General features: G+C 35.7%; 1 protein-coding gene across 4 annotated transcripts; it reads right to left on the minus strand.

The window, feature by feature from the left end:
• Positions 1-511: 511 nt before the first annotated feature.
• Positions 512-27,911, minus strand: LOC128996882 (E3 SUMO-protein ligase PIAS2-like). Of its 4 annotated transcripts, none has more exons than XM_054422406.1 (15): positions 27,730-27,911; positions 26,304-26,455; positions 20,835-21,028; positions 18,335-18,501; positions 15,971-16,133; positions 10,376-10,559; positions 9,219-9,340; positions 8,273-8,374; positions 6,874-7,114; positions 5,612-5,846; positions 4,927-5,053; positions 3,903-3,960; positions 2,868-3,047; positions 1,942-2,159; positions 512-1,113 (listed from the first exon to the last, which is right to left on the minus strand). In XM_054422406.1, exons 3-14 carry the CDS (start codon positions 20,856-20,858, stop codon positions 1,942-1,944), a joined length of 1,821 nt encoding a protein of 606 aa, XP_054278381.1. In that variant the 5' UTR covers positions 20,859-21,028; positions 26,304-26,455; positions 27,730-27,911; the 3' UTR covers positions 512-1,113. The 4 variants fall into 4 exon arrangements, with proteins under 4 accessions (XP_054278381.1, XP_054278382.1, XP_054278383.1 ...); XM_054422407.1 differs by lacking the exon at positions 27,730-27,911 and adding an exon at positions 27,235-27,358; XM_054422409.1 differs by lacking the exon at positions 18,335-18,501 and adding an exon at positions 19,377-19,414 and having other exon boundaries at positions 513-1,113; positions 27,730-27,910.
• Between the last annotated feature and the right edge of the window lie 58 nt (positions 27,912-27,969).

The raw sequence follows: 27,969 nt of genomic DNA on the forward strand, positions 1-27,969 counted from the left end.
GTGTGGTTTTAGATTTTGAACGTTGCGGCTGCACCTCATTTTGACCTTATAAATAACTACAGGTGTTCAATTATTTGCGCGGACGACGACGTTTCTGTTACTGCAAGAGTTAAGCAGGATTTTTCGATGATCATAGGGGACAATGATGATGTGATGATGTCCACTTGATCATATTAATGTGAAAACATTGTCACATTGTGATAGATGCACATTACACCATTAATTTACGATAACTAAATCTAATATAACTTGTCTAAATCTTATTATTAAACTGCATTTTGGAAAGAAGAGTTGTAACAAATTGGTTAATTATATGGAATTGCGACATATTTAATAGATTATTACTAGACATATTTATTAGAGCTCGGTACAATCAAAAACCTCGGGATCTCACACCTCTACAAATTTGCTTTAAACGTTGTCTTACATTACTACCAGACTTGTTATTGGCTCTGTGTAGTGCCTTAAAGTAAGGGTTTTAGACAATAATACCTGTAAATAAATCCAATACTTTTATTATAAGGAATCTTGTTTACAAAATCTAAATTTAACTTAACTTACTGTACACTGTACACACAAATAGTTAAAGTTTGCTATAATAGCAATCAACTTAGCCAAATGATGTGCAAAACTCTATTTCTTCGTGACAATTTCAAAATGAAATCCAATCACCTCTAAATAAATAATTTTCTTGACAATAAAATTCAAAATTTAAGACGTAACTAAAGACAATGCAAAAGAAGAGCCAGTTTTATTATTCTAATGCAACTAAAAAGACGACTGGAACTTATAGCTTTTGCCAAGAAGTAATAATAGTTGTATTTTATACTAAGAAAATACTACTAATATAACAAAAGGGAAAGTGTTTAAATATTTTCCTTTTATTTCTGTATCCAAGTTGGAACTTAAAATTATCAAATTTAAATCTTACATGAGAATATGTCACAACACATCAGAATAACATTGTGGTTTGTTCATGATTTGACATAGACTTGGAGACCTGCTCCGGGAGCCTCGAGAAAGTGATCATTGGGAACACATATTGGCAATGTTGATTATTTGGTAAATGTCACCTCGGTATCCTTATCTAAATGTTCAGTTGTCCACTTCTACCTGTAACAGAAACATTTCATGATTATAAAACTAATTAAATTTATATTATGTTAATATTATTTAAGCTCTAGGGAAGGTGTTAAGGGGTTAGGTGAATCAGGGGCAAAGCACTTCAATTCATATGAAATACTTTTAATCAACAAGTAATTAATTAGTTTCAAAAATTCAGTAAGAAAATTTTGTAATAAAGAAAAATCTTGTCTCTGTTATCAACATTACATAATCATAATACATAAAAACGGTGATGGACATTTTGAAAAACTGATGTTTAAATACTTCAGAATTCGGTTGTGATTGGAAGTACATTTTCTAAATGAGTAGGTCAACTCTAAATTTTGATCAGTGATTATTTCGGTGCCCCATGTCCTTTAAAATATTATTTTTACTATTGAAACAACATTTTATCTGATGCTAATGTAGCCTATATAAATCTCTCTGGGAACACAAAACTTTACTTTTACACATTGACACAATGTTTGCTCCTTAAGTTTGATATTTCCATTGATACTGAAAATATGTTGTATAGGCCTTGTTTAATTGTAGGAAATGACAAGAAAATTGTTCATAAAAACACACATCACAACAGGTTAAGTGTAAGAGAGGGCCATGTGGCCCTAACTTTGCCTGACTAAATAAATCATTTTCGTTTCATTTCATTTCATCAGATAAAGGTCTTGTTTTGTATTATTGCATCACGTTTGCTTACACTGGGTTAGGCAAGGGAGTGTCTAAGGTTAGACAGTTGTCATCCCTATTTATTCTACAATTCAAAAACCTAGCCTAGAGCCTAACCCTGAACAAAACTAACATAACTTTGCAAGTTCTTACCTAAAACCCGTGGTAATCGCCAGATGCCTCATTGTCCAGATCAAAGAAAGGGGGCAACTGAGGGGTGTACGCCGAGGACGTCGCTGCCGGAGGCGCCGGTGGCTGCAGAGTGGGGGGTGGCGGAGCTGGTGAAGCTGGAGGGGAGGGGGAATCCAGTGTGATAATGTTAGGACTGATATAGCCAGGCGTGGCAGCCGTGGACGTGTTGCTGCTCACTTCTACCAACATAACAAACAGTTCTCATTCTGTATACTCTTAACATTTAGGATTACATCAGAACTACGAATAACTGTCAATCTCTAATCAGTAATCTCAAAAATCTTTGTGTTGTGTCAAAACCAAATCTCAATTCTCAAAACCAAAACTTAGTAAAGGTTTCAGTTTTGAAATTTGCTCAATGAGTTTCAAGATTCAAGAATTAAAACTGTAACTACTGACAATGTTGGGGTCAATATTGAAATATTATTATATGCAACAGAAAATATGGTCCCTTTTTCTTCTTGGGAATTTATTTCAATGTTTGTTGTTTATGAAAAATTATGTTATTATGGGTCTAAAGTAGATAGATGTCATATCCATGTTTTTTATCTCAATGCCAACAGTTTCATTTATTTAAATGTGTTTGTTATTAATAAAAAAATTTTGAAATATTTGTGTAATGGCTGAAATGATATTTTTTTTTGTTCTGACTGTATAATAACATTTTACTATTATCTGCATTTTTTTATAACTACAGTATACATAAAAAAAGTTTAGGGCTTCAATTTTGAGATTCGAGATTGGAGTTTCTTTTTTGTTTTTCCTTTTTTTGTAAAGGTAGTACGTTAAACAAAAAAAATTACGCATACAAACGGATTCTACAAACTACTGAAACATGACCGCAGCTACGACAGTACAAACATGACAGTAACAAACGAAATTCTAACCTGCAGATTTGTTGCTGTCTGTCTTGTTGATGATAGGTGTAGGGGCTACATCATCATCATCATCGTCACTCAGCGTCAGGTCCACGGTGCTCACATTGGGCTTCTTAGGGACCTCAGCAGCCGACGCTTTCACTTTGGGCTTGTCTTCGACGTCTGACCCTTCGTCTACCGGCACCACGTCTGTGTAAACAACACTTGTAAATTGAGTGGACGGATCCAAACTATCTTTACTCATTCACTTATGCACAGGGGTAAAAAATAATGTTATTGTGAAAACCATATGATTCTAGATAATAGCTTTGACTATTAGACATTCCATTCCCATAGAGTTGTCCCCAGTTTTTGAGTCAAACCAAGTAAAACTGATAAGAAAACTTATTGTAAGCTGTAGCATCTTTCACGTCAAGCATATGATTCTAGATAATAGCTTTGACTATTAGACATTCCATTCCCATAGAGTTGTCCCCAGTTTTTGAGTCAAACCAAGTAAAACTGATAAGAAAACTTATTGTAAGCTGTAGCATCTTTCACGTCAAGCATATGATTCTAGATAATAGCTTTGACTATTAGACATTCCATTCCCATAGAGTTGTCCCCAGTTTTTGAGTCAAACCAAGTAAAACTGATAAGAAAACTTATTGTAAGCTGTAGCATCTTTCACGTCAAGCATATGATTCTAGATAATAGCTTTGACTATTAGACATTCCATTCAAATAAAGTTGTCCCCAGTTTTTGAGTCAAACCAAGTAAAACTGATAAGAAAACTTATTGTAAGCTGTAGCATCTTTCACGTCAAGTCTATCTCAGCAACAAAAAATAAGGTAGAAAATATAATTTTATTCATTAGCTCAGGAGTAATTCACAAAACTTTGTTTTTTTATAAGCAATTTTGTGACAGCTCGTCCATACAACTACTCAGGTATCCAAAAGTCTTCGTCAGTACTTCATTTTTTTAACAAAAAAGGTACCATTTGACAAGTATTTGAACTAACGATGGGATATTCGATAAAAGAACCACTAAGTACGCCTACTTACCATCATCTGCGATTTCCACAGTCGCCTCCACAACTGGTGGTCCTCCACGGCTTTTTACCTGTATAAACATCAGGAATACTTCAATAATCACAAACACACATTTGGCTATATGAATAAAATATCATGTGACTAATAAGTTTCAAAAGAAAATTGCATAAGAAAACCCACACAGATAAAGCCTAGTCCACACATGGCGATTTGTCTCCGGAAACATTGTTGGCAGACTGTCAGCCTACTGTCGGCCGACTGTTTACCGACCGTTGGCAGACAAATTTCTGTGTTTCTGAAGACAAAATACAGTGATTTTTGTTTCCCTTATGTTTTATGTTATGGGAATTACACCTTGAAATATATGTTTACAACATACCAGCAACAAACCATGTGGGTTTTGACACTATTACAATCCTTCCTAGAGAAACTTGCGGGTCCACCATCGTCTCTTTCTTCGTTCATTAGCCACCTCGTTTAGAAGTATGAAGCCCACACAGGTTATAATTACGTCCTTCTCAGTCACCTTACCATCAAACACTGGCTGGCTAGTGTGGATGCAAAACACATAGGAAACATGTATCCAAAACAGCGTTGACAGACTCGACTCAGTCTCCATGTGTGGACTAAGCTTAACAGGATGGTAGTCAAAACAAGAAAAAAAAAATCTTAAAAGAAAAAAAATGGTACAAATAGAGGATGGATCGCAGTGGCTCAAGCACGACTTTCTCGTTCCGACTACTCTTCAGTTCTAGTGTGGCTTTTCTCATGAGATTTTGCAGCTTAAGCTAGTGTGTAAAATAATCTTGTTACCTAAGGTCCTTTTTCACCTAGGGTCACGATCAGATTTCAGATCCCAAAATGTGCAAACTTTGTTTTTACTCATCATGATGGGAAAAGTCACCAATAATTCTTTAAATAAGTTTAACATAAATGCCCAAATAGCTTCAAAAATTGAAGGACAGCATATCCTACAGCTTTTACTTCCTGACAAACCGTAATACTTTTAATTACGCTTCTGATTAAAACCACTTACCGGTGGAGGTTCATCCGATTTGTCCTCCTTCTTTGGTAAACAGATGGACCACGTCCCGTCTTGGTGAAGCTGTATCTCATTGGCTTCAGGAGTGATCTTTGCACTGTTCAACACCTCTTGGAAATACCTGGGCACACACGTGATAACAATACAATAAAGGCAATATTTCGGGAAACCTTAGCAGAAACCATTCCTGGATAACTGATCTAACAACAGCAGACATACGTAACTTACACATTGCCTATAGTTTGTAAGAATTAAGACTTTGAAATTGGTTACATTGTGGGTGCGAGTAAACCAGTACACCCTGGTAGAATAAGTGGAAAATACTGGATCAATCACACTACACTACTAGAGGTTGAGACTTAGTAAAATAAGTCGTATTATAGACATTTCCACTGTGGCTGCACTGAATATTTGATAAAATGGATCACTAAAAACTTTTACTTTCATAAACAAGTCACAGAGATCATTCCTAGCTACGTTTTCACTACATAACCTCCCTCTGTTCTAGAGCAATTTTAAGTTCCTTAACAACATAGGATGCAAAACTCGAGCTCACACACTTTACTTTATGCTAAAAGCCAATGGTGATTGGCGGGATTTGAACCCAGAACCTCTGGGACAGAAGCCTCGATCTCTACCACTAGAACGCTCATCACATCTTACAACACTCTCCACTCACCCGTCTATCACTAGTTTGTCAAACAGTCCCGGCTTGTCGCACACGGGACACGTCCAGGTAGGTTTGCGCTCGTTCATCTGCAGGTACAAGTTAGCGTCAAAGCACTGCAGATGTGTACAGGTCGTCGGTCTGCAAGGTATGCTCATCCTCATCTTGCCCAGTGGACACATCAGGGACACGCGCAGACTCGTAGTGGCTATCTCGTTGTCTGCGTCGTCCCGCAGCTTCTCCTTGACTGCAGCAAAACATTTAGGAATGTGTATCATCTGTCATGCTACAACCTACGTGTTTTGGCGTTTAATACTTATAAATCGACCAAAGAGGAATTTAGACACAACAATTATTTCAATAGACTTACACAACAGAAGCTTGGAAAACAAAATTATTTCTTAAACAAGATAATAGAATAAAATTTGTCTAATCATCCTTCCTTTGATAGTTATAATAAAGAAACGGACTTGCACACCCAACCATAGCTAATCGGGCATGAAACTTTCTACTAATTAATAAAACTCTGGATTAAAATTAAAATTAAATGACTGCCCTGTACCATCAAATGTTTAAAAAAAGTCTAAAACTACTCAATATCTACTTTTTGGATACTGCAAAGTAATTTGTTATTTTGATTTTTAAATTACAGTAGAGTCCCGCAAACTCGGCGTAATGTGGACTGGAAGGGTGCCGAGTTTGTGAAATGCCGGGTTATCAGGAACTAGGGTTAAGAACAAGAACAATACAATTTTTAATCTTATTAACTACTTCTTTAATTTATATTTATATTACAAGTTAGTATTAAGTCATCAGATATAGTAAAACAAATCATTTGTACGAGCTGAGAATGATTTGACTTGAGCTGGCTTGAGTCCATGTTTAACTCGGACTCAAAAAATCACTAATTTTCTGAGCCAGGTGATGGTCGAGTTATCCAGACTGCCGGGTTATCGAGTGCCGAGTTTGCGGGACTCTACTGTATTTACAATTCTTGTTACAAGGAAGAAAAAAAAATTATGTACATTTACCCTAGTTTTTAGTGCTGCAAAATTGTCCAAATGTTGTTTTAATTATCATTGTTGATACAATTCATGTATTACATGAACCATCAACCATATCTTCACATTTTATATCAATTGACTATTCCATATCTCCATATTGTAAGTTGTTCTGGAAACCAGTATTTTACTGAAAAACGCTCAAGAATAAAGGCATTTTGATTTGATATTCACTATGAGTGTCGTAATTCCTACATGCAGCTTGGCACTTACTGAGACCCGTCGTGTAGTCTGCGTGTCGTACGCCTCTGGTCTTGAGTCTGTGCAGAAGCTGCGTGGAGGTGAGTTTGCGTACGAGGTTGAGAGCGATCACATACCCCCGGCCGTACTCTGCGGCCCACGTCACGTTGATGTGGTTGGACACTGTAGGTGATATCCGCACCAGGGGAGATATATTTACAGGCCGAGGTGGCCTCTTGGGCTCTACGCCCGGCCGGTTGGTGGGAATGGGGTTCTGAAACACGGGCGACATTGTCAACAGAGCCGTAATTTGCAAGTGTCTTCAAAAATTACAATAAATTGAAATCACAGTATAACAAGAGAACTAGGATCATTCAAACACAACAGGACTAGTAAAAACAACTAGGGCCTCCACAAATTCAAATGACGTAATTTGGTAAAAAGGTTTAAAAATTGAAAAATCACACTGACATGACTGCATTGGTATTGCGTTTTAAGTCCAGAAAATAAGTGTTTTCCAGACAAGCATGGTTACCAAATTTTGGACAAGTGACTTACCATAATTTTTGCCGTACTCCCAAACTAATCTAACAATAAAAAATCCTTCAAAATCCGATATATATTTTTCCACTGACTGAAGGACTGACAAATACAGCTCATAACTTATCTTAATGGTTTTTTCATTATTATAACTATAACCCACTCACTTCCATTAGAGTATTAGACTACTTAGTAGTTAATTTAAAATAGTTAATTGTAGTAAGTTAATGTATTGTAAATTCTTTTACGTTGATAATTATTTGTTTATGAAGTATATGAGGTTTACATTAACTAAAATTAGACCAAACTATAACCAGCTGGTATCCAACAAGATTCATTACCGTACAATAATACAAAATAAGAACGAACAGCTGTGCAAGCATGCGTTGTCTATTAAAACAGAGTGCTGTGACGAAAACAAGTCCATTCAGTGTTTAAGGGCTTTATTATAGGTATTTGTAATTTTTCCGGTAAGAGTAAAAGATGTATAGGTCGAGGGTGTAACGTAGAGCACGAGGGCCTAGGGTTTTAGGATTTTTTTACAGGATAGCAGGCTTACCTGAATGGGAAAGAGTCCAAACTGGCACAGGAAATACAAAACTTTACACTGAATTGATAATTGATAATTGATTAAATACACAAAACCTTTGAATATTTCACTGTCACTGACAGCATTTTCAACTAAGGAAGAGAGAGTTTTCTTTATAGGATGTAGATGTATAAGTTGGTTTGGCTATGATGATGACAATTGCTTCTATTATTTTCAAAAAGTCTAAAACTACCTCAAGTCTATCTAAACGTTGCATTCTGGTTGCAGTCTTACTGGTTCAAACGGTTTAAAAGATAAATGTAACAAACAAGCAATACAGAATTATGAAACACTATGACTTACTGGTAAAGGACAGTTCTTTCCGTTCACTTTGACTACGATTCCTGGAGGGAAGAAGTCTTCTTGTTCACAAGAAACTTCTAGGAGACAAAACCTCATTTGGACCTGAAATCCCCAAAACAATATGTTTTTGGTCAAGATTACATTTTGTTAGGATATGTTTTTAAGGACTTTAGATGAGAGATTTAACAGCAGGCTTGCTTATAAAATTATATAGGGTAAAAAGCAAAAATAAACACATAAAAACAATTTTCTGAGCTGCCCGCTCCTTCTTCAGAAGTAGTATTTCTATGTAGGCTGTGGAAGGAGGAAGCTCCGAAAATGCTAAGTGTTATGTGCTTATTTGTGCTTTTCATCTCTTTTCATCAGTAAGAAAACTGTTGAATCCAATCAAAACCAAATACATTAAACTATGTCAATTAATGATGCCCATAAATAAACTTCAAAGTTGATAAAACATTATAATCAAAGAACCGCTTATGTAACAGTTTTACTCATGTAACATATTTCTAAACACTTAGACGAAAATTACTTGCTTCCTTTATCTGGGCTAGTTGTAGAGTAAATCAAATTCTAAATGATTATTAGGGGTGTGCGAAGCAATAAAAAATGTTCGATCCGAAGCAACAATTCAAGTTAAAAAATTTTGATTAAAATCGATGCAACTCAAATCGAAGCATTACGGCATTTTTCTATTCATACTTGTCAATAGAGTGAAGTAACAATTTATATATGTCATATGTATGTATAAACCTAATACTACATCAACAAAATTTGAATTACACAAATGTGGTAAATTTGAATTAGCCTATTGTTACTTCACTCCATTGAACACTAAGTGATCCCGGTCTAGAGCCTAGGGATACAGTAACAAAAAAATCATGTATTCTTAATCTGACGTGGTTCGACAGCATATCCTTGAATGATAAAAAGTAAGTAAATCACCCACCTGTACAGTGTATTCACTCTTAGAAGCGGTCACTTCTCTATTGTAAGCGATTTCATTGGCTTGTGATGGAGTGAGGTGAAACACAAACGACTGCTCTTGCATTCTCGCACTCCCTACAGCCACTATAAAATAAAAAGTGTTAAAATCCTCCATAAGAACAACACCCTGTCAGATTACAAAGGATTATGGGTTACTAAAGTTATCACTGACAATGCCCTGCAACTCTTGGTAAAAAAAAAAAAAAAACTTATTGAGACGATACATTTTTTAACTACAGTACACACCCAATTATCCGAGTCCCGGTTAAATGAGGTAGTAATAGGCCTAAATACTTTTTTTTAATATTTTCATTTGGAAAACAATAATTACTTTCTTGTTACAGTATAGACTCAGTAATCTGCCGATATAGGACCGTGATACTACCAGGCTAATAAAAATTGTCATCAATATTAACAATTACAATGCACAAAACAAGTCTGCAAATATCATGGGATCGGAAACCACTATTACCACGATCGTGCATGACGAAATGACGATGATGACATTTCCGTAACTGCATTAGTTGATGATAATGTCTACACTGCCGCGGGAGATGATCAGAATTTTTCCCCGGTCGCAGAAGACAACGATAATGTCCACAAGACTGTGGGAGATGTATGTTCATGATTATGACGCAATCGCTCAAGACTGCGATGACGTTTCTGGGACCGAGGGAGTCGATGTGATGTCTACACGTACGCGGGAGATAAGCAGAATTCCTTTTACAGAATTTTGCGATTGCGGAAAACCACATCCATTAAAAACAAATAACTGAAGTGGTGCAGTGCCGGATTATAGAGGGTCTACTATACTGTAGTATTTAAAAAAAAATTTTTATTAGCGAGTTGTAAAGTTAGCTATTAGAATTGTTAAATTTTAGATAATTGAGGATCTACTGTGTTTTCAAACTATACGTTCTTTTTAGTCTCACCTACTGTATTAGTAGGCCTACTGTAAAAATTAAAAACCTACGGAGAAAAAATTCCCACAGAAGCGCACTCTGAGAGTGGATTATTCAACCATTTTCTCTAAACAAAACAGTAACAGCTGGTATATATAGATGTCTACTTCAACATTTCAAAGTCATGGTTTAACATAACCACAGACGTGACACTCACTGAGCGTAGAAGGTTTGAACAGTTCCGCGATGTGGTCGTAGAACGGCAGCCGCTTGAGTTGTACGTCTGGGTGTACTGGCAGAGCGTTGGGCATGGTTCCTCTCACTGCACTCAGCGGGTCTACAATCGGTGGTGTGTGCGCCTTGTTCTGGTAGTACCCTCCGTACATAGCCGACGCTCGAGCCTGCACAGCAAAATTCAACATTTTAAAATTGGATCTGTTGGAAAACTATTAATAAGTATTTCACACCCATTAGGTCTAAAAAAAAAACTCTCTCTTCCTTTGTTGAAAATTCTGTCAGTGACAATGAATATTCTAATATTTTATGTTTATAGTGTAAAGTTTTGTGTTTATGGTGCCAGTTTTAGACTCCTTCCCATTCAAGTAAGTCTGATTTCATCACAAAAAACCTACAAACCTAATCCCTTTTGCTCTACGTAACATTGAGAAAAAATATATATATAGTTTTAATAACATGTTCTAAAACTTGTTACATAAATACATAATTGTTACCTATTCATACATTATGGCTACTGGCCTACTTATTCCTTGTATTAGGCTAGGCTTTTATTAGAAGGGACAGAATTCAACTAGCTTAACTCCAAAAATTAAGTTCCATTAGCTTGAACTCAGAAGGAGTCCTGAGGCTGATATTTATGAGTGAAAATTTAAAAACGTACGTTTTCATGTCCCTGGCCTTTTACTTCGTAGATACTGGATTTGTAGTTTATTATTATGTGTTTTAATATTTTTTGGGACGGGGGCAACATGTTACACACATTTATTTGGTTTTAAATAGGTTCTAGGTATTTTTTACGTAATTTTAAAGTCTCGAAATTCACGACCATGACGTGTCCCTAGGGTACATTTTTCAACTTTCACGCTGTTTTTAGACTAATTATTCATGCCGAAATATATAAAGCCATATTTCTATGTCATCAATGGTTATTAAACTTACAAAAAAGGAGCATATTATAATTTTATTGTCATTGCAATTTGTATTACAATCTTCCATATTCCAAGACTACCATGACAAAATAAGTCTGTCCCTCGATTTGGCGTCACGACCATTTGAGAAAAATTTTCAACTTTGGAGCACGACAGTGGCAAGCCTGGCGTCGATGGAGTCAGTTGGTTTTAGAGACTAGTTCGGGGTGTACGTCAGGATTGTAGTGCCGGTCGTTTCGAGTTGAAAGGAGGAATTACAAGATTAATAAAGGAAAGATTGTGTTTTTTGTAATTTTGGTGTGTCCATGACCGTACGTAGTCATTCGATGAAGTAGACATGGTGTTAATTTTTGTTTATAAGATATTTCAATTGCTAGATTAACCCATTGGCCTACTTCGACGGTCGCTAACCGCCGTGACGCCGCGGTCCCTAGTAATACAATGACGAGTAGCGACCGCGCACCAAGTAGTTGTCCGTTTCAATGCTAGATAGCAGCACTAATCAGGCAAACTGCTTTACCACGGCCTGTTTTTAGTTGAAATGAATTAGTATTTCAGTTTTCGGGTTGGTAGGCCTGTTTTTAGTGCGAGTAAATATTGATTTCTTGGCAACCTGTTGCTCTCAGCTTTCTGCTGTGTTTGTTTACAGAATGGCGGGTCGGGATTGTTTACGTTCGAGTGAAATAGATCGTTTTATTGATGATGATAGTTATTTGTTGAGTGAAATTGATAGTGAAACGAATGAAGATGTCAATGAACGAATGTTTGAAAGTGAGAATGAAAGTGAGAACGATAGTGAGACGGAATCTGACGAAAACGAAGAGGCTGTTGACGAACCTGACGATCTACCGGTGGATTTGGTTCTTGAAACCATTGAAAATGTTGTTCGTGGAGATGGCAATATACCAATGGACTCTATTGAGGAAATTATTGAAAAGGTGGTAAGTGGAGAAATTGGTTTTTTAGAGGAGCCTATGGCGTGGGAAGATGCTCCCAATGAGCCAAAAAATATTGTATTTTACGGTGACAAAGTAGGAGTAAATATTGCACAATCGCAGCTCCTAGATTCAGAGTTAGATGTTTTTTCTGAGTATCTAGGCGATGATTTCTTTGAGCGGATTGCCATAGAGACAAATAATTATGCTGCAAAATGTTTTGCAGATCCAAACCGGAAAAAACTAAAAGATGATTCTAATTGGTTTGACTGTGAGACTGATGAAATAAAGGCATTTTTTTCCTTATTTATTCTAATGAGTGTGGTAAAAAAGCCAACTTTGCAGTCTTATTGGAGCAAAAGGAAAGTAATTGAAACTCAGATATTTTCTGAAATAATGCCGTTTCGAAGATTTCAAATGATCATGCGTTTTATTCATTTTTCAAATGAAGCAACTAGTCGGCCTACTGATAAACTGAAAAAAATCAGACCTGTAATTGACTACATGTCAAACAAGTTTTTACAAAACTACACCCCGGACAGAGATATCTCTGTAGACGAGAGTTTGATGAAATTCAGAGGCAGACTCTCTTACATACAATTCAACAGAAGTAAGAGGGCTAGGTTTGGTATAAAAATTTACAAACTATGTGAGTCATCAACAGGCTATTGCTCTGCCTTTGAAATTTATACGGGCAAAAAGAGTCTTCCCAAGGGTCAACTAGTTAGTGAACAGATAGTTTTGCAACTCACAGAGCCGTTTTTAGATAAAGGCTACATAATGCATATCGATAATTGGTATTCATCACCAAGATTGTTTGTGAACCTGCTTGAACGGAACACATACGCAATTGGTACCGTGAGACCCAATAGAAAGAATATGCCAGGTGATATGAAGGAGCCCTTGGAAAAAGGAGAAGCACAGCGTAGAAGTGCGGAAGGTCTCCTTGTGGTTAGGTGGATGGACCGGAAGGCTGTGAACACGATTAGCTCCAAACATTCTGACATCGACTTTACGTCAACAGGGAAAATGTCAAGGCCTACAAGGGACAAACCTGCTACTACAATCATGAAACCTAAGCAGATTATTGAATACAATCAGGGCATGCTTGCAGTTGACCGCCAGGACCAAGTATTGTCTTACAACCCAGTGATGAGAAGGTATGTGAAGGGTTATGTGAAGATTTTTTTCTACCTTTTTGAGGTTTCTATGTTCAACTCTTTTGTAGTTTACAAAAAGCTATCTGGCAAAAGTAAGCAGCACTTCTCTGAGTACAAAACAAATCTGGCTGAACAAATCACTCAATCAATCCGGCTACGACCGAGGACATCACCTGGAAGACCATCGACAAGTAACCCAATGCGACTCCAGGGACGACTTCATTTCCCAATGACCATACCAGCTACACCTTCCAAACCGATGCCAACTAAAAGGTGCCTTGTATGTTCCTCAAAAGGGCTCAGAAGAGAAGTGAGGATCCAGTGCAGCAAGTGTGTGATGCCGCTTCACATCGACGGCTGCTTTGAGGCATACCACACCTTAGTGAACTACTAAGAGTTGAGGGACAAGTGTAAATAGTGTATATAGTGTAGTTGTAAAAAGCAATCATGCCCAGTCAAAAGAAATTTAGTTAGGTATATTGTTTGTGAAGTGTGAAGAGACCTAACTTACATGAAATTTATGAAGTGAAGGCCTACATATTGGATAATATTATAAAGGTACGTGTTTTCCATTTATTATTTTTATTATATTTATTATTTTACCAGGCCCGCATTTAGCCTATTATTATAAGTATCCTTATTTTGAAATGGTAAACTTCTAAGGTGATCTTTTCTATGTGGTGTCTAGGTAGGCCTAACCGAAGCCTAAGTTACAGACTGCGCTAAGTCCATAACGTCTTGTTACTATTTAATTTTTTGAGGACTTATTTATCTTATGTAAAATTATAACAAAACAAATTCTTATTTGTAACTAAATACTAAATGATAAAAAAATAAAAAAAAAATAAAAAAAAATAAATTGATGATTTAATTACTAATTAATTAATTAATTAATTAATTAATTATAATTAAATTTTAAAAAAAAAATTTAAAAAAATCTAATTTTTATATTTTGATATTAGCTTGACATGTTTCCAAAGTTTGAAAGAATTCTGATGCAAAATAAGAGAGATATAAGTGTTAATGCAAAAGCCTGCAAAGTCCTAGAAATTAATAGGATTTCCAAGGGTTCAACAGGGCCTATAATATGCGTAGGCCAATGGGTTAACCTAGAAGTCCACTTTGTATCCTCAAACATGAGGTGCAGGGCTACCGCCAGAACAGAGCCAAATAACACGTAATTTCACGACCAAAGTTTCACAACCATCGCGGGTTTTTTCACGACCAATCCAGCTTTGTGGATTATAGTGTGTTTGGTCGTGACAAAAACTTTAATATAATTGTAATTTGAACAGTTTAGTTCAATTTAAACACTTATTTTTATTATAACTAACAGTATAATTGAAGTATTGTTTAGAAAGATTTAGATTATTTCAGAAAATTCACGACCGTACCGCTTGTCCCTGACCATCACGTTTATGATTTCTATCATACAAATTTCAAAAATTAAAATATCGTCATATTTCAATGTTTTATACACAATAGAAGCACACCTCTATACAAACATAACGATTTTTCGGGTCTCAGGTAAGTCTTTTCGAAGTTATACAAACTTAAAACAATTTTATTGGCTTTTTTTCAATTTTTTGAGTTTTTTATTTTTTTCTAGAAAGACCAAATATACCAAAAGCTCAGTAACCTTTTTATTGTATAATGGTCATAAAAGTAAATTAGTTTATAGCGAAACATAGTTATAAAAATAATATTAACTATTTTTAATATTCATTTAAACGTCTGTTATGGTCGTGACAGGATTTTGTGTTTTTCCACTAAAGATGCTCTTTAAAAAAAAAATACCAAAGATATTGCGTTACCATGGACATTTTATAAAACTTCAAATGTTAATAAAATAAAAATAATAATAAAAGTTTTGAAAAAAGGGGAAAAAAATTTGCAAAGTGCTTTTCCTGAAAACGTACGTTTTTAAATTTTCACTCTTACGCAATAAAATGCCACAAAACATACAATGATTTTTTACTAGATCTTTTCAAAAAGAAGCTTTAAGAGTCCTTGGAGGCTGGCGGCCAACTTGTATGATTTCAAACAGCTGCTGAAGAGCTATTTGTTGTAGAGCTATTGCTACTATAAACTGTAGGTAGTTGCCATTAGCTGTATGGGCTATTAATTAACAGCTGTGTCTAAGGAATGTCGGCCTTAGTCACTAACAAGACTACAAGATCACACCACTCATCCTACACTCATCTCCATTCATACTTGGCTTAAAATACGTCTACTTTGTATGGTCGCCATTTCATAGAACAGTATTAACAGTACTAACAGTATTTACCATCCCAAAATATTTTTTCAAATCCTCATGTACTCAAAGAAGTAGCTTACTTTTACCAGTAATGATATGTCAAATTTGATTAAGATATCTCTTTTCATTATAAAGTTGTCTTAGAAAAATCACCCTGTATAATGAAAAATAACTGACATGGGTTTAACAACCGCAACAATAGCCTACAAACAGTTAGACAATTTGTTTGATGTTGTTAAAACACATTAGACGTTAAATTTAGGGTTGTATAAAATCAACACCGGTATACCACACCTGCTGAGCTTGGTACTGTTGGGGATAGCCGGCCGGCGCCGAGTTGGGTGCACAGCTCATCATGTTGTTCTTCTGCACCATCTGCTGGTGCTGCATCATCTGAGCAGCCTGGGCCGCCGAGGGTGATGTGGCGCCTACACCTTCCCCGGCCACCACTCCTTGCCTGCCACAAAACATTTACTGTACAGCGTCAATTATCCGAAGCCCGGTCATCCAAAATGTAGAAAGATACAAAATAGTGTAAACTTAATTGCGTCCTACAAGTTCAGCAAGCGATTATTCAAGAAAAGATCTGCTATGGCTGTGGGCACCATTTTCACTCACTTGCACTTGCTTGTGGGTTTTTGGCAACAACTGATCGTACTCTATTCTGTGTTATTTTATTCTAACCGACAATGTTATGGAAACGTAAAGGTCCATTTCCTATCCTGCGACTGTTACGACTCTAGCCGCGCGTCTAGAGCCGTACGGCTGGAGATGCTTGTCTCAATTCCTATGCCGCAACTCCTACAACTCCCACGACTAGTGACTAGTGAAATTGCACTACTGACCGTCATGGAATAAGCACAGTTGGCAGTGAATATATTACTTGGAGAAAAGGAGGAAAAGGAATTATTAATGTGCATGGTAAAAAACAATGAACAACCTAATCCATTGTTCATGGTACGGTGACAAGAGGGGTTTCAGAGTATTCTTATTCAGAGACATCTTCTTCAAGTATTGGGGGTGAACGTATGGATGATGACGAACCAGTTCCATCAACTTTGAATCATCTATGAAGGTACACACCTCAAAATTTGTATGTAAAAACTATAAATTCGTTACAGCCACGCGATAGGAAACGGTTGCATTTACTTTCTATTAAAGCAGTCAATTTTTTCAGCCGCGCGACTAGAGTCGTAACAGTCCCAGGATAGGAAATGGACCTTAAGAGTATAGCGGTTAGCGTTTATTTAAAAAAACTGAGGATATTGGAGTAAAAAAAAACACTTTAATGAAGCTAAGGACCAAGTAAATTTTGACTCCAGTTTTACCATACTTCTTGGCTGGTACTTCTGGTGGCCAAAAGAATGGGATATACGTAAGGACGCGATCAAGGTACACCTGTCATCTTGTATTTACAAAAATGCTCGTACTAAATTAAATTGTAAACTGGTTTTGAGTAAATAAATTAATTGAAATTTAAGTTAAAGGTTCTTGTCATTCTCTTGGGTCTGATGATGATTGGAGTGTCCAATCGAAATTTATCACCATTTATTATCTGTTATATAAATTTACTGTCTTGTGAGTCAACAGTACAGTATAAGTGTTGGTGTGTGTGTGTGTGTGTGTGTGTGTGTGTGTGTGTGTATAAGTGTTTCTAGTGTTATTAGTCATATCTTTTGTTTGCTTTCCTTTTAATCGACTACTGAATAGAAAAGTTGGGTATTTTAAACAAACATAGGAAAGTTAATACCTACAGTTTTCATTCACAAGTCATGTTTTGGTAAACTATTTCAGCGAATGATATAGAACAAATAAACATAAAACATAGCTGGCTGCATAAAATTTGAAAAGTGAAATAAATTCTAATCGCAACAGCACACAACAGGTAAACTTTTACGTGGAGCCGAAGAGAAAACTCAACAATGACTTCAGTTATTTCTAAAACTAAAGAGCTACTAGTGGATAAAAGATCATATCTAAAAGTGTGCCTTTTCTAGATCATATTATATCACACTTGAATATTAAGGGCAATTAAAACATGCAGAGCTTCAAGAAATATTTGTTCTGTATGCATCATAAAAATAAATAAATATTTCAATCTTTTCACGTCATTCAAATTGTATTTTACTGACAAAATTGTTACATGGAAATGTAAAAAATTTTACAACGGAACCATCATCAATTCTTGGCTAAAAACAACTTGGACTTCAACATTAGCCTATATCTTTATCGTTCACAAAAACATTACATTTTGGATTGAGAATGTTTAATTAATTTTCAAGTCATAAATAAACTCTAGGTCGCTAAAATTAGAAACTTTGCTCTACATTAACTAGTCAGTTAATTTTAGTTACCTCAGATCGAAGTAACTTGTCCAAGAATTGATTATGGCAACTTATACTCAAATTCTGGGGCAAACAACCAAATAAAATGAGAAAAATCCAAAGTTTACTGATAGCGATAAATAATTTTTTGATTGCAGAAACATACAGCATAAAATAAATAAAAATCTAACGTAAAACTACACTAAAAGCAAACTTAACCAAAACTTATATTAACTTGGCCAAATTCGGGAATTTAAAAGGGGTGTAGGAAAAAAGGCCTATAGTCTGCATCAAAAACGGAAAAACAAAAAGTTTCTGAATCATGCAGACTTACTGGATGGACTTGTACAGTTCCCTTATCTTCATCTGAATCGGGGCAGATTTGAGACTGAGCAGCCCCATCGCTCGGTTCTGCAGCTCATTCTTGCGGCCGGATTTGTTGCGGCCGGCAAATCCTAAGAGCATCTGCAGCTCGGACACCCTAAACGTCATCAGCATATTCTGCAACACCAGCAACGCACTTGCACTCGTCCGTCCACCCCCAACATTGTACACGGACTCAATGAAATGTATAAGCATTGTAAACCAGTTCACTAGGCCTACTGAGTGCCTACACCTTCAAAATATGTATACATGAATGTTCAACTATGTACTTCATATGCAAAATTTTCAAAGTGTATGCAGATCGTCCTACTTGTTGTCTACATTCCCTACCAGGTGACATTCGAGTATCTCAAGTTATACGACAGCCGGTAGCGAATGTGATGGTGTAGCTGAAAATAATTAGTGTACAATAATGAGAATAAAAATGCAAAGTATTCATTTTGGTGAACGAATGTGAATAGAAGTTTATTGTAATTGATTGTGTGGGAAGGAGAAAAAGGAACTGGTTAGATATTCCAATGAAACACGAACCTAACAATATGTGTAGCCTATTGTAAGGAAATGTATTGAAAAGCGACAACAATCAGCGTAAACAAATTTGCAAAGACTGTTAGAACTAACAAAAAATAGACCAAGACCAACTGCTCCTAGGGCTAAACAGTTATACATGTTAAAAATCTTTACATAATCTTCACAACTCTGAGATAAATTAAGGACAAACGCTGGAACAGGTATAAGTTGAACGTGTTCTACATCATAAAATATTTCATGGCGAGTTGGCAATTGATTGAAAATTGAATGGATATTTTTAAAAGATGTGTATAGTAGAGTTTTAATCACCCTAAGTGGGAGTATGGTACATCAGGACGATTCACAGGAAAACCTTCTGTAAAGGACAGTGGATTTTACATTTGGGATCTATTGGTAAAATAATTTGGCCAAGTTAATATAATTCCCCCATGCTATCCAAAATGTTTGTTAGATCTTCTTACCTTCGGCCTCGTCTACTAGGCCTAGGGAAAAGTATCCACTGAAACAAGTAGAACACAAACTGAAACTAAAACGTCAAATAAATAAAAAGAATGCTAAACATATACGTGTATTACTAAATACAGCAGAACTTCATTAATCCAACTTAGGATAATCCACCGGCGATTACAAAAAACACTAGGGATTGCTCTTCTACATTGAACAGTGAATAATCATAAGTTTTGTGAATTAATGAATAGTAAGGTTCTTTACAAAAATCAGTAGGTTGCCAGTTTTATCCCAAAAAAGGTCAGAAGCTTGGTTCAAAACTGATTCCAGCTGTCCTTGGTCATCGGGCTTTCTATAACTGATCTTGGTTTAAGAAACAGCTGGTCTTAGTCAGTAAAAAAGCTATACTAGGCATCTAATTTATTATTTTTATCCTTCACTTTATGTGTAAAAGAAAAAACAACTAAGCCTAAGTGGCAATCATTGTATTAGACAGGTGTAGAGAAGTTTTAAAATTGGTTTCAATGAGAATATCCAGACATACAAATAAAACCTATGACACCAAATTTTGCAGAACACCTATTACATTCATTTCAAGAATATTTAACCAATTATTAAAAGCAAAAAAGATAACTTACAGACAAATAAATTTTGTGAAAGAAGAATTTAATACAGTAGAGTTTTGCTACACTGCCATTGGCGACATCATCTCTTGTCTCTAAGAAATGTAAGGCAAAATCTTTAGCGCTCAAAGCGATATCAATAGCCATGCTGACGTCCACAAAATCATCAGTCGAACCTTATGGTCTCAACGTGATTGCTAACATTGCCAATAAGACATCGTTTTTTTCTAACTTTGGCAAGATTGCTAGCTTCGGCGAAATTAGGAGTGGCATCGCTAGCTTCATACCAACTCATTTAACTGATTGAATAATCTCCATACTTTGATTCCGAATAAGGGAATTTTTAATGAGGTTAGAAATAGCATGACTCTACTATATTCATACACTGTAAGAATAGGCAATAGGACTAGGCCTACATCAAATGCAGCATGTTGAAGATGTGTCTGCCAAATTAAGGACGTAAAATACAGAATTGAGGAAAATTAAAATTATCATAGGCCTAGTATATCTAAGATAAAAGAAACCAAAATTGTGTAGCAAGTTGATAAACCTACTTAAAATATCTGTTTTTGTTTGATCATTTAGGCCACCAATTGCAACTTAGGTTTATTTAATTTTTTTGAAAATTGCCTTCTTTTTAGATGTAAGTTTTTACTAAGTAGTTGAATAAAAGAAAATTAAATAGTATAAAATAGTAGTAAAATAGTATAGTAGGCCTACAATTTGTTCCATTCTTGTGGAAATAAACTCAATTTGATTCAATACGGTACTCAAATCAATTCTACAGACTAGTTAGATTTTTATCTTGTTTTTAGTTTCTACAAAACTAATTCTACAAATTAAAGTTACCCTCAGATCGTCTGATCCTGCCATTGTTGATTGGCACAGAAGTGGTCGTTTTGCTTGCTTGTGTAGTGATTCCCCTGACTGTGCCAGGATGTTTATCTAAGAACTCTCTAGTAGAAAAAAGTCTGTGCCAACTTCAATTTTCACTTTCTTTGTGGGAAACAGCCAACTTATTTTTTGTTGACATCTTTCTGAGCCTGAAAAAAGTAAAATTTTGGTGAGCATAAACATAAATTAACTGCTTTATGTAGATAAAATAAAAATTGTATACAGTAGAACCTCGCTAATTTAAATTTCAGAGGAAAGATAATATATTTTGAATTATAGGCTAGGAAGATTTAAATATAGGGAGTTTGAATTATAGAGGTCAGAATAAATCAATTTCAAATTAAGGAGGTCTCAGTTTTAAGTGTAGAGAGTTTGAGAGAACGGAGACTAATGAACACATTGTGGGAACATCAATAAGAGAATCAGCTCATGTTTAAACAGGCGTATTTTTGGTTCTAAATTCGAATTACAGAGGCTTACGGAAATGCAGTTCGAATTCTAGAGGTTGACTTCAAATTTTGGAGGTGACAATTCGAATTATGGCAACAAAATTTGAATTGTAGAGGCTTCAAGTATGTACAAATTCAAATTGTAGAGGCTGCATTAAGCGTAAAAATCACTTTGAATTATCAGTATATTATTTTTTAAATTTTAGAGGTTTTCTGAGGGGAACAGACAAACAATTCTAATTATAGAGGGTTTTGAATTATCGAGGTTCGAATTAGCGAGGTTCTACTGTACCATGATTGATCAAGCTATAAGTTACAGTAGGGTAGGCTACACCTACTAATTATTTATAGCAACTTCTATCACACAACTTACAAAAAAACAATACACAGATACAAAAATTAGCAAAACAACTATGACACACTATACTGTAGCAATAAAAATAATTATTAAATTTCTGCCTGAAGAATAGCTTTCAAGACTTGACAAGAAGTCACTAAGCCGAACAACTTTGGAGCGTAATAGAAAACAATTCTTCTCCTGTCAAACCAATTTTTGGAGAGTGCAGCAGGCTTACAGTGACTGGTATTCCGGTATTGTTTACTTTTCTCTAAGACCCACACTAAGAAGAAATTAGTCATAATGTACGGTCGTGGCTTTAAGATCAAGATACAGGCCCCATGCATCTCCAATAGCCTGAACGTAGCATTCACTACATTCAAGTATCAATCATGATGATCAATTGAAATGTAGTGACATGCTATGATGCAATGCAAACTAGGCCTAGGCCCTAGCCGGGTACACTTCCGTATCTGTTGCACAACCGAATGAAAATATTGATCGATATATCTTACGGTATATATGATATATGGTTTGGTTAGTTAGGTAAGGTTAACCTAACCTAACTAACCCAACGATAAGTTATGTCAAATTAAACAATCGAATAATCAGTATGTTCATTCGGTTGTTTGTGCCTTAACAGATACGGAAGTCTACCCCCTAGCCTAGCAATGGTCCCAACAGAAATTAACATGAAAGGATATTTACCTACAGGACTTAGGCCCCCTAACCTTTGACATGATGAAGCGCACTTATCATCAACACAATTATATCAGTATATCACCTTATATCAGTATTAAATGTCTATGTAATTATAAGGTATCCCATTTCACTGCATTATTTATTTATCATCGTTCCTAGCTCTATCATACGTCCATCACATGTACTGTTTTTTTATTGTTTTGTCTTGTTACCACAGTATTATTTATCACTCTATAAGTTATGTCATTTATATTTATTGTTGTATTTCCTATGTTAATCTCACTTGTATCTGTTATGTAGGCCTACATATATTTCTTAGTCTTAAACTTTTTACTATTTAATTACCGTATGTCTTGTTTTATTTATGTCTTGTTACTCCTAGGTACAAGTAGTTTTTTTTACTGTCTTAGATTTTGCTTGTGTCCCTATTGTAGTAGCCAATTGTTCATCAGTTTTGCATTGTTACTTAGTTTTAGTATTTAGTCATGATGAGTATCTCACTATATTGTAATTCTTATTGTAAATTGGTGAAATCCGTTGGCAATAAATAAATAAAAAATAAACTAAGCTTCATGGGTACTGGACCCAGATGCCATTTCTCATTGAGCTAGGTTAACCCTAGCAGTGGCCAATGTTAGAAGTGGGGAATGGCCAACCCATTTGGGCGATATTGCAGACCTCTTTTATTTACGGTATTTATTTATTTTATTTTGTATACAGCAAACACCATTTTACATTTAACATTGCAATTATATACTACACATGGCCAAAAAAAGATTACATAATAATACATGCGACCATCACAACTATCTCCTATACCTACACTCTGAAATTAACAAAACAAAGTTGAGAAAAAAATATATGATAAATATCACAGCAAGTGGCTTTTTGAAAATTCGTAAAAATTCAACCGTACCGTACAAGTAAACCTAGCCAACCTCATATTCATTTTGTTCGGAAAGAACAGGAGAATCTAGAAATAATAATATAATAATGATTAAGATAAAGTATTTTTTTGGTAAAGTGAAAAAAAAATTTAGTTTTTTTTTAATTTCAAAAGCGGCCTTGGTATTTTTTTTCTATGGATTTTTTATGGGAAATTCATTATATAGGTACATTTTGTAGACAATCTAATTCACTAAGTACATAGAGAAATATAGGCCTAACATGTTAGGAAAATATTTTTTTTATAAGTTTTTGGGGCAAAATATAATAACAAACAGAGAACCGAAAAAATTGAAAGCTGTACAGTGTTAGTTTGTGTTGTAAAAAGTTATATAATAGGTATATGTGTAGCCTACCGGACTAATAATGATATATACATGTTTGTAAAGCTAATGAAGTAAGGAATCAAAAAAGTCATAAAGTTTATGGTAAAAATATTTTGTATTTATAAATAAAATAATGTTTTTGTATTTTAGCGATTTTGTGAGAAAAAAAATCATAGTACAGGGAGCGGCAGAAATATCTGACGGTTTTCAAGCGAGTACAGTCCGGCAGCCGAGTGGAGGAGGGTGGTGGGGAGCGGCTCATTCTCAAGGCCAAGTGACCCCATTTCAGTCGCCATGGTGCAGTGGACCGGTATACATTGCGCGTTTGTCGTTGAGGAGTATTTTAAAAGTGGCGATTCTGTTGGTTGATGCGCAACGTAAGTTTCGTGCATTTTAATGTGGTTCGCGGGGAGCCTATCCCATCCCCAAACACCATCAAATTGTGGGTGGATACCCTTAGATCCACAGGATCAACTATTCGACCAATAGCCTACCTAAAATTCTGTTTGTTTACATAGCCATCTAGGTGAAAATGGGCCTCATCACTCATTACAAGAATTTTTTCGTCATCCATCAAATCAATCATTTGCTCTGAAAATGTTTGACGATTAGCGAGGTCGTGAGGCTGAAGTTTTTGAACGATTCCTATTTTATATGGGTAAAAGTGAAGGTCTGAGTGCAAAATTCGTCGAATAGAGCGATCAGACATGCCAAGAGCAGCAGCTTGTCTACGTGCCGGGCCATGCGGGCTCGTTAGCACAGCTTGTCGCACTCGCTCCACGTTCTCCGGCGTTCTCACTGACCTTGGACGGCCTGTAGGCCTACCTTTTGCAGTTAATCCTGTGAATCTAAAGGTATCCACCCACAATTTGATGGTGTTTCGGGATGGGATAGGTTCCCCACGAGCCACATTAAAAAGCCTAGGCCTACGAAACTTAGGTTGCGTATCAACAACAGAATCGCCACTTTTAAAATACGCCTCAACAACAAACGCGCGATGTACACCGGTCCACTGCTCCATGGCGACTGAAATGGGGTCACTTGGCCTTGAGAATGAGCCGCTCCCCACCACCCTCCTCCACTCGGCTGCCGGACTGTACTTGCTTGAAAACCGTCAGATATTTCTCCCACTCCCTGTATTTAGTATAAAACTTTTGTACCAAATGTTTTTACTTCAAACCAACATAAACATCTTGTAGTGTATTCAATTACCTACATAAAAATGTAAGCCTATAACATGTTGAGTAAAAATTTTTGTTTTTACGTGCTAGGGGCATAATAGCCTAATATAAATAAACGGAAAACCTCAAAATACAACCAAAACCTTTTAAAAACACAATTTGACACTATTCAGTAAATATTTATGCATAATAAAATACATGAAGATTAGGCCTACTGTTATATACACATAGGCCTACACATTTCTAAAAAAATACGAAATAATAACGAATTTAGTAATCAATCGCGGATAAAACGAGAGCGAAAACTCACCAGCAACAACAGGCAATGGCGAATACAAGGCACTTTGTGTATGAGATCTTGACAGTAGTGACACACTTTCGTCGTCTTAGTAAGAGAAACCGAAAATAACCCTGAGCGCAGGGCTGCCACTATCACAAGCTACATTTCTTCCTTTTCAAAATGACATATTATATGACTAGTAGGCTACCTAATAATAACTTACACTGTATGTAATTTGTATTTTCCATACAGTCACCTGACGACAGTTGGCCATTTGTTATAAATTTCGAAAACAGCTGTTTTCATAAAATCGTACCGGTTGTCCAATCAATATTTAGTTCTAAAATCACTACCACAATGAAGATAAAATCAATGCCAGTGGTACCACCCGCAACATCCCAAGACGAAAATTACCCGAGCAGGGTAATGCCAAACAAGACGTGTTTTGCCACTTCCCAAGGGTCGGCTGCCAAAGTCGTACCGCGCCAAAAATTTATTTGATTTCTAATCATCGTAACATTGTTAGCCTATATATACCTGCTACAGGGTTTGTTTATGTAATAAAACGAATGTTCAGAATGTGATCTTTCGAATGGTATATATTATTCTCATCTGAGTTGATTATAACCGTTTTTTTTTACCGTTAAAAAAATTTCGGCCCATACCGTCACCAGACGACGGCTGGCCATTCTAAGCATCAACGTCAAACCGTCACCATACGACGGTTGGCCACTGCTAGGGTTAATCAATTGCAAAAGACGCTAAGTTATCTAACATAAGTTCAACATTAGGCCTAAGCCTAGGCCTAAAAATTTACCTAGTTTATTGACAAAAAATTACACAAAACAAAACTAGGCCTAGCTTATTAAGTTATATGATCGTGGTGAACAGGAATGCTCTGGAAAATGTTGCAGACTGAATTGCCACTGCGAATGCATTAGGCCTAGTAGGGTAACTGATGTCAAATAGGCTAGGCTAACGCTTTTCAACTGTAATACTACAAAAGTAAACTTTAAGCCTACTAACCGTCAGCTTCACCCTCTGCTTTCTTAGAAAAGCTTGTTCTTATTCAAAATTATTTACAAATCAATTTTAGATATTCCGTTTACAATTATTGAAAACTAACTTAATGCCTGAAATTCCAAACTACATAAGTTACTTAACAAACTGTAAAATAAGTTAATGGTCCAAGTTATTTACTTACATGTTTGTTTTTTTTGTTTTTTTTTTTTTCTTCTTAATGCCTTTGGCTGACTTGGTATTTTAACACCATGTAGTCAATTGTACACAAACTTATGAATTTAGTATCCTTTTATCGTCTTGTGGTTGCCTGGGTTAATAGTTTTTCACATTTATCTGTAACAAACATATAGATTTTTGTTAGTCACTAATGACATTTATGTTTTGTTTTGTTTTTGAGTTTTAGTTAGTATGTATACTTTAAAGAAGGATAATTCTAAGGGTGAGGATATTCAAGGATATAGGGTTTGGATTTGAGATGCTCTTCTCGGCCAGGGGTCCGTCAGGCCTAACCTAACCCGAAAGGGAGGGGGATCTTTTAATGAATCTTTTAATGAAGTCTATCTTATTGTGGTGGTTTTTAATTATTTTTCCTATGGCAAATGGGTTGATTTTATCACCACTTTTGCTCTGAATAATTACTTCAAATGGACCTTGGTGGTGATCCGAATACAGCCTTATTCGTCTTATGTTAGCCCGTTTCGAGTTGTTACTTGGGTTTTTATCAGTATTATCAGATAATTCATTTGTTTCATCACTCAGTTTCCTTTTGTGTGTATTGCTAGTAGTTGGTGTGGTTTGATCATTATCTATGCCTATTTCTATTTCATTGTCATATTTAATACCTAACTCATCTAGGCCTGCACTTGTATTTGTTACTATTATTGAAGCAACTGATGCTTCAGTTTCCATGTTTGTTATTTGATTACTTTTATTCGTATATCCAGCACTACCATCCTCAAGTGAGGAGGCTGAACCTGACACTGGCATTATGCCAGGCCCAGCCTAAAAACTTTGCTTATTGTTTACTGTATATTGTATGTGTCGAATGTGTGATTAAATATATACAAATACTTAAGGTTAAGGTATGGTTATGGTTACAGTATAACACTTACCAATTTATAACATCTAAGGTTAGTGGTAATCACATGGGTATTAACATTCACAATAGGTTATGTTTGGCAACCACAAGTAAAATCAATATCCACGCTAATCTCACGAAATCTCAGAAAGGAATGAGTGTGGAATGGAGGGAGATGAACAGAATGAACAGGAATGCTCTGGAAAATGTTGCAGACTGGATTGCCACTGCGAATGCATTAGGCCTAGTAGGGTAACTGATGTCAAATAGGCTAGGCTAACGCTTTTCAACTGTAATACTACAAAAGTAAACTTTAGGCCTACTAACCGTCAGCTTCACCATAGATAAAACATACTCCTTCACCCTCTGCTTTCTTAGAAAAGCTTGTTCTTATTCAAAATTATTTACAAATCAATTTTAGATATTCCGTTTACAATTATTGAAAACTAACTTAATGCCTGAAATTCCAAACTACATAAGTTACTTAACAAACTGTAAAATAAGTTAATGGTCCAAGTTATTTACTTACATGTTTGTTGCTGCCATGCCAGAAGATTCGTATTGATCACATTCACAAACACTTATTATTTTCGCTAGCAGCAACAGCTTTAGCTAGCCTAGCACAATTTGTCATCTTTTACAACTAAATAAAAAATTATATACTGTACTGGTAATAGTAATTAAGTTAATAATTAGTAAATAAATAACTTGGTACCGAACCGAAACGAATGATACTTTGTAGTCGTACGTTACCGTTACGTGCTTCTAT

The sequence above is a fragment of the Macrosteles quadrilineatus genome, unplaced genomic scaffold (assembly GCF_028750875.1).
Source record: "Macrosteles quadrilineatus isolate MER2022 unplaced genomic scaffold, UCM_ALF_1.0 Scaffold_6__1_contigs__length_79288215, whole genome shotgun sequence".
In the NCBI taxonomy this organism is placed as follows: Eukaryota; Metazoa; Arthropoda; class Insecta; order Hemiptera; family Cicadellidae; genus Macrosteles; species Macrosteles quadrilineatus.

What these genes read in the sequence shown, in the direction of transcription:
- LOC128996882 (XM_054422408.1), bottom strand. Translation starts at nt 20,858, where the DNA reads ATGGCAGGATCAGACGATCTGAGG. An exon ending in AGAGTGAATACACTGTACAG is followed by an intron (nt 8,375 to 9,218) that starts GTGGGTGATTTA and finishes TGGGGATTTCAG; the next exon opens with GTCCAAATGAGGTTTTGTCT. An exon ending in GAAAGAACTGTCCTTTACCA is followed by an intron (nt 7,115 to 8,272) that starts GTAAGTCATAGT and finishes CCCGTGTTTCAG; the next exon opens with AACCCCATTCCCACCAACCG.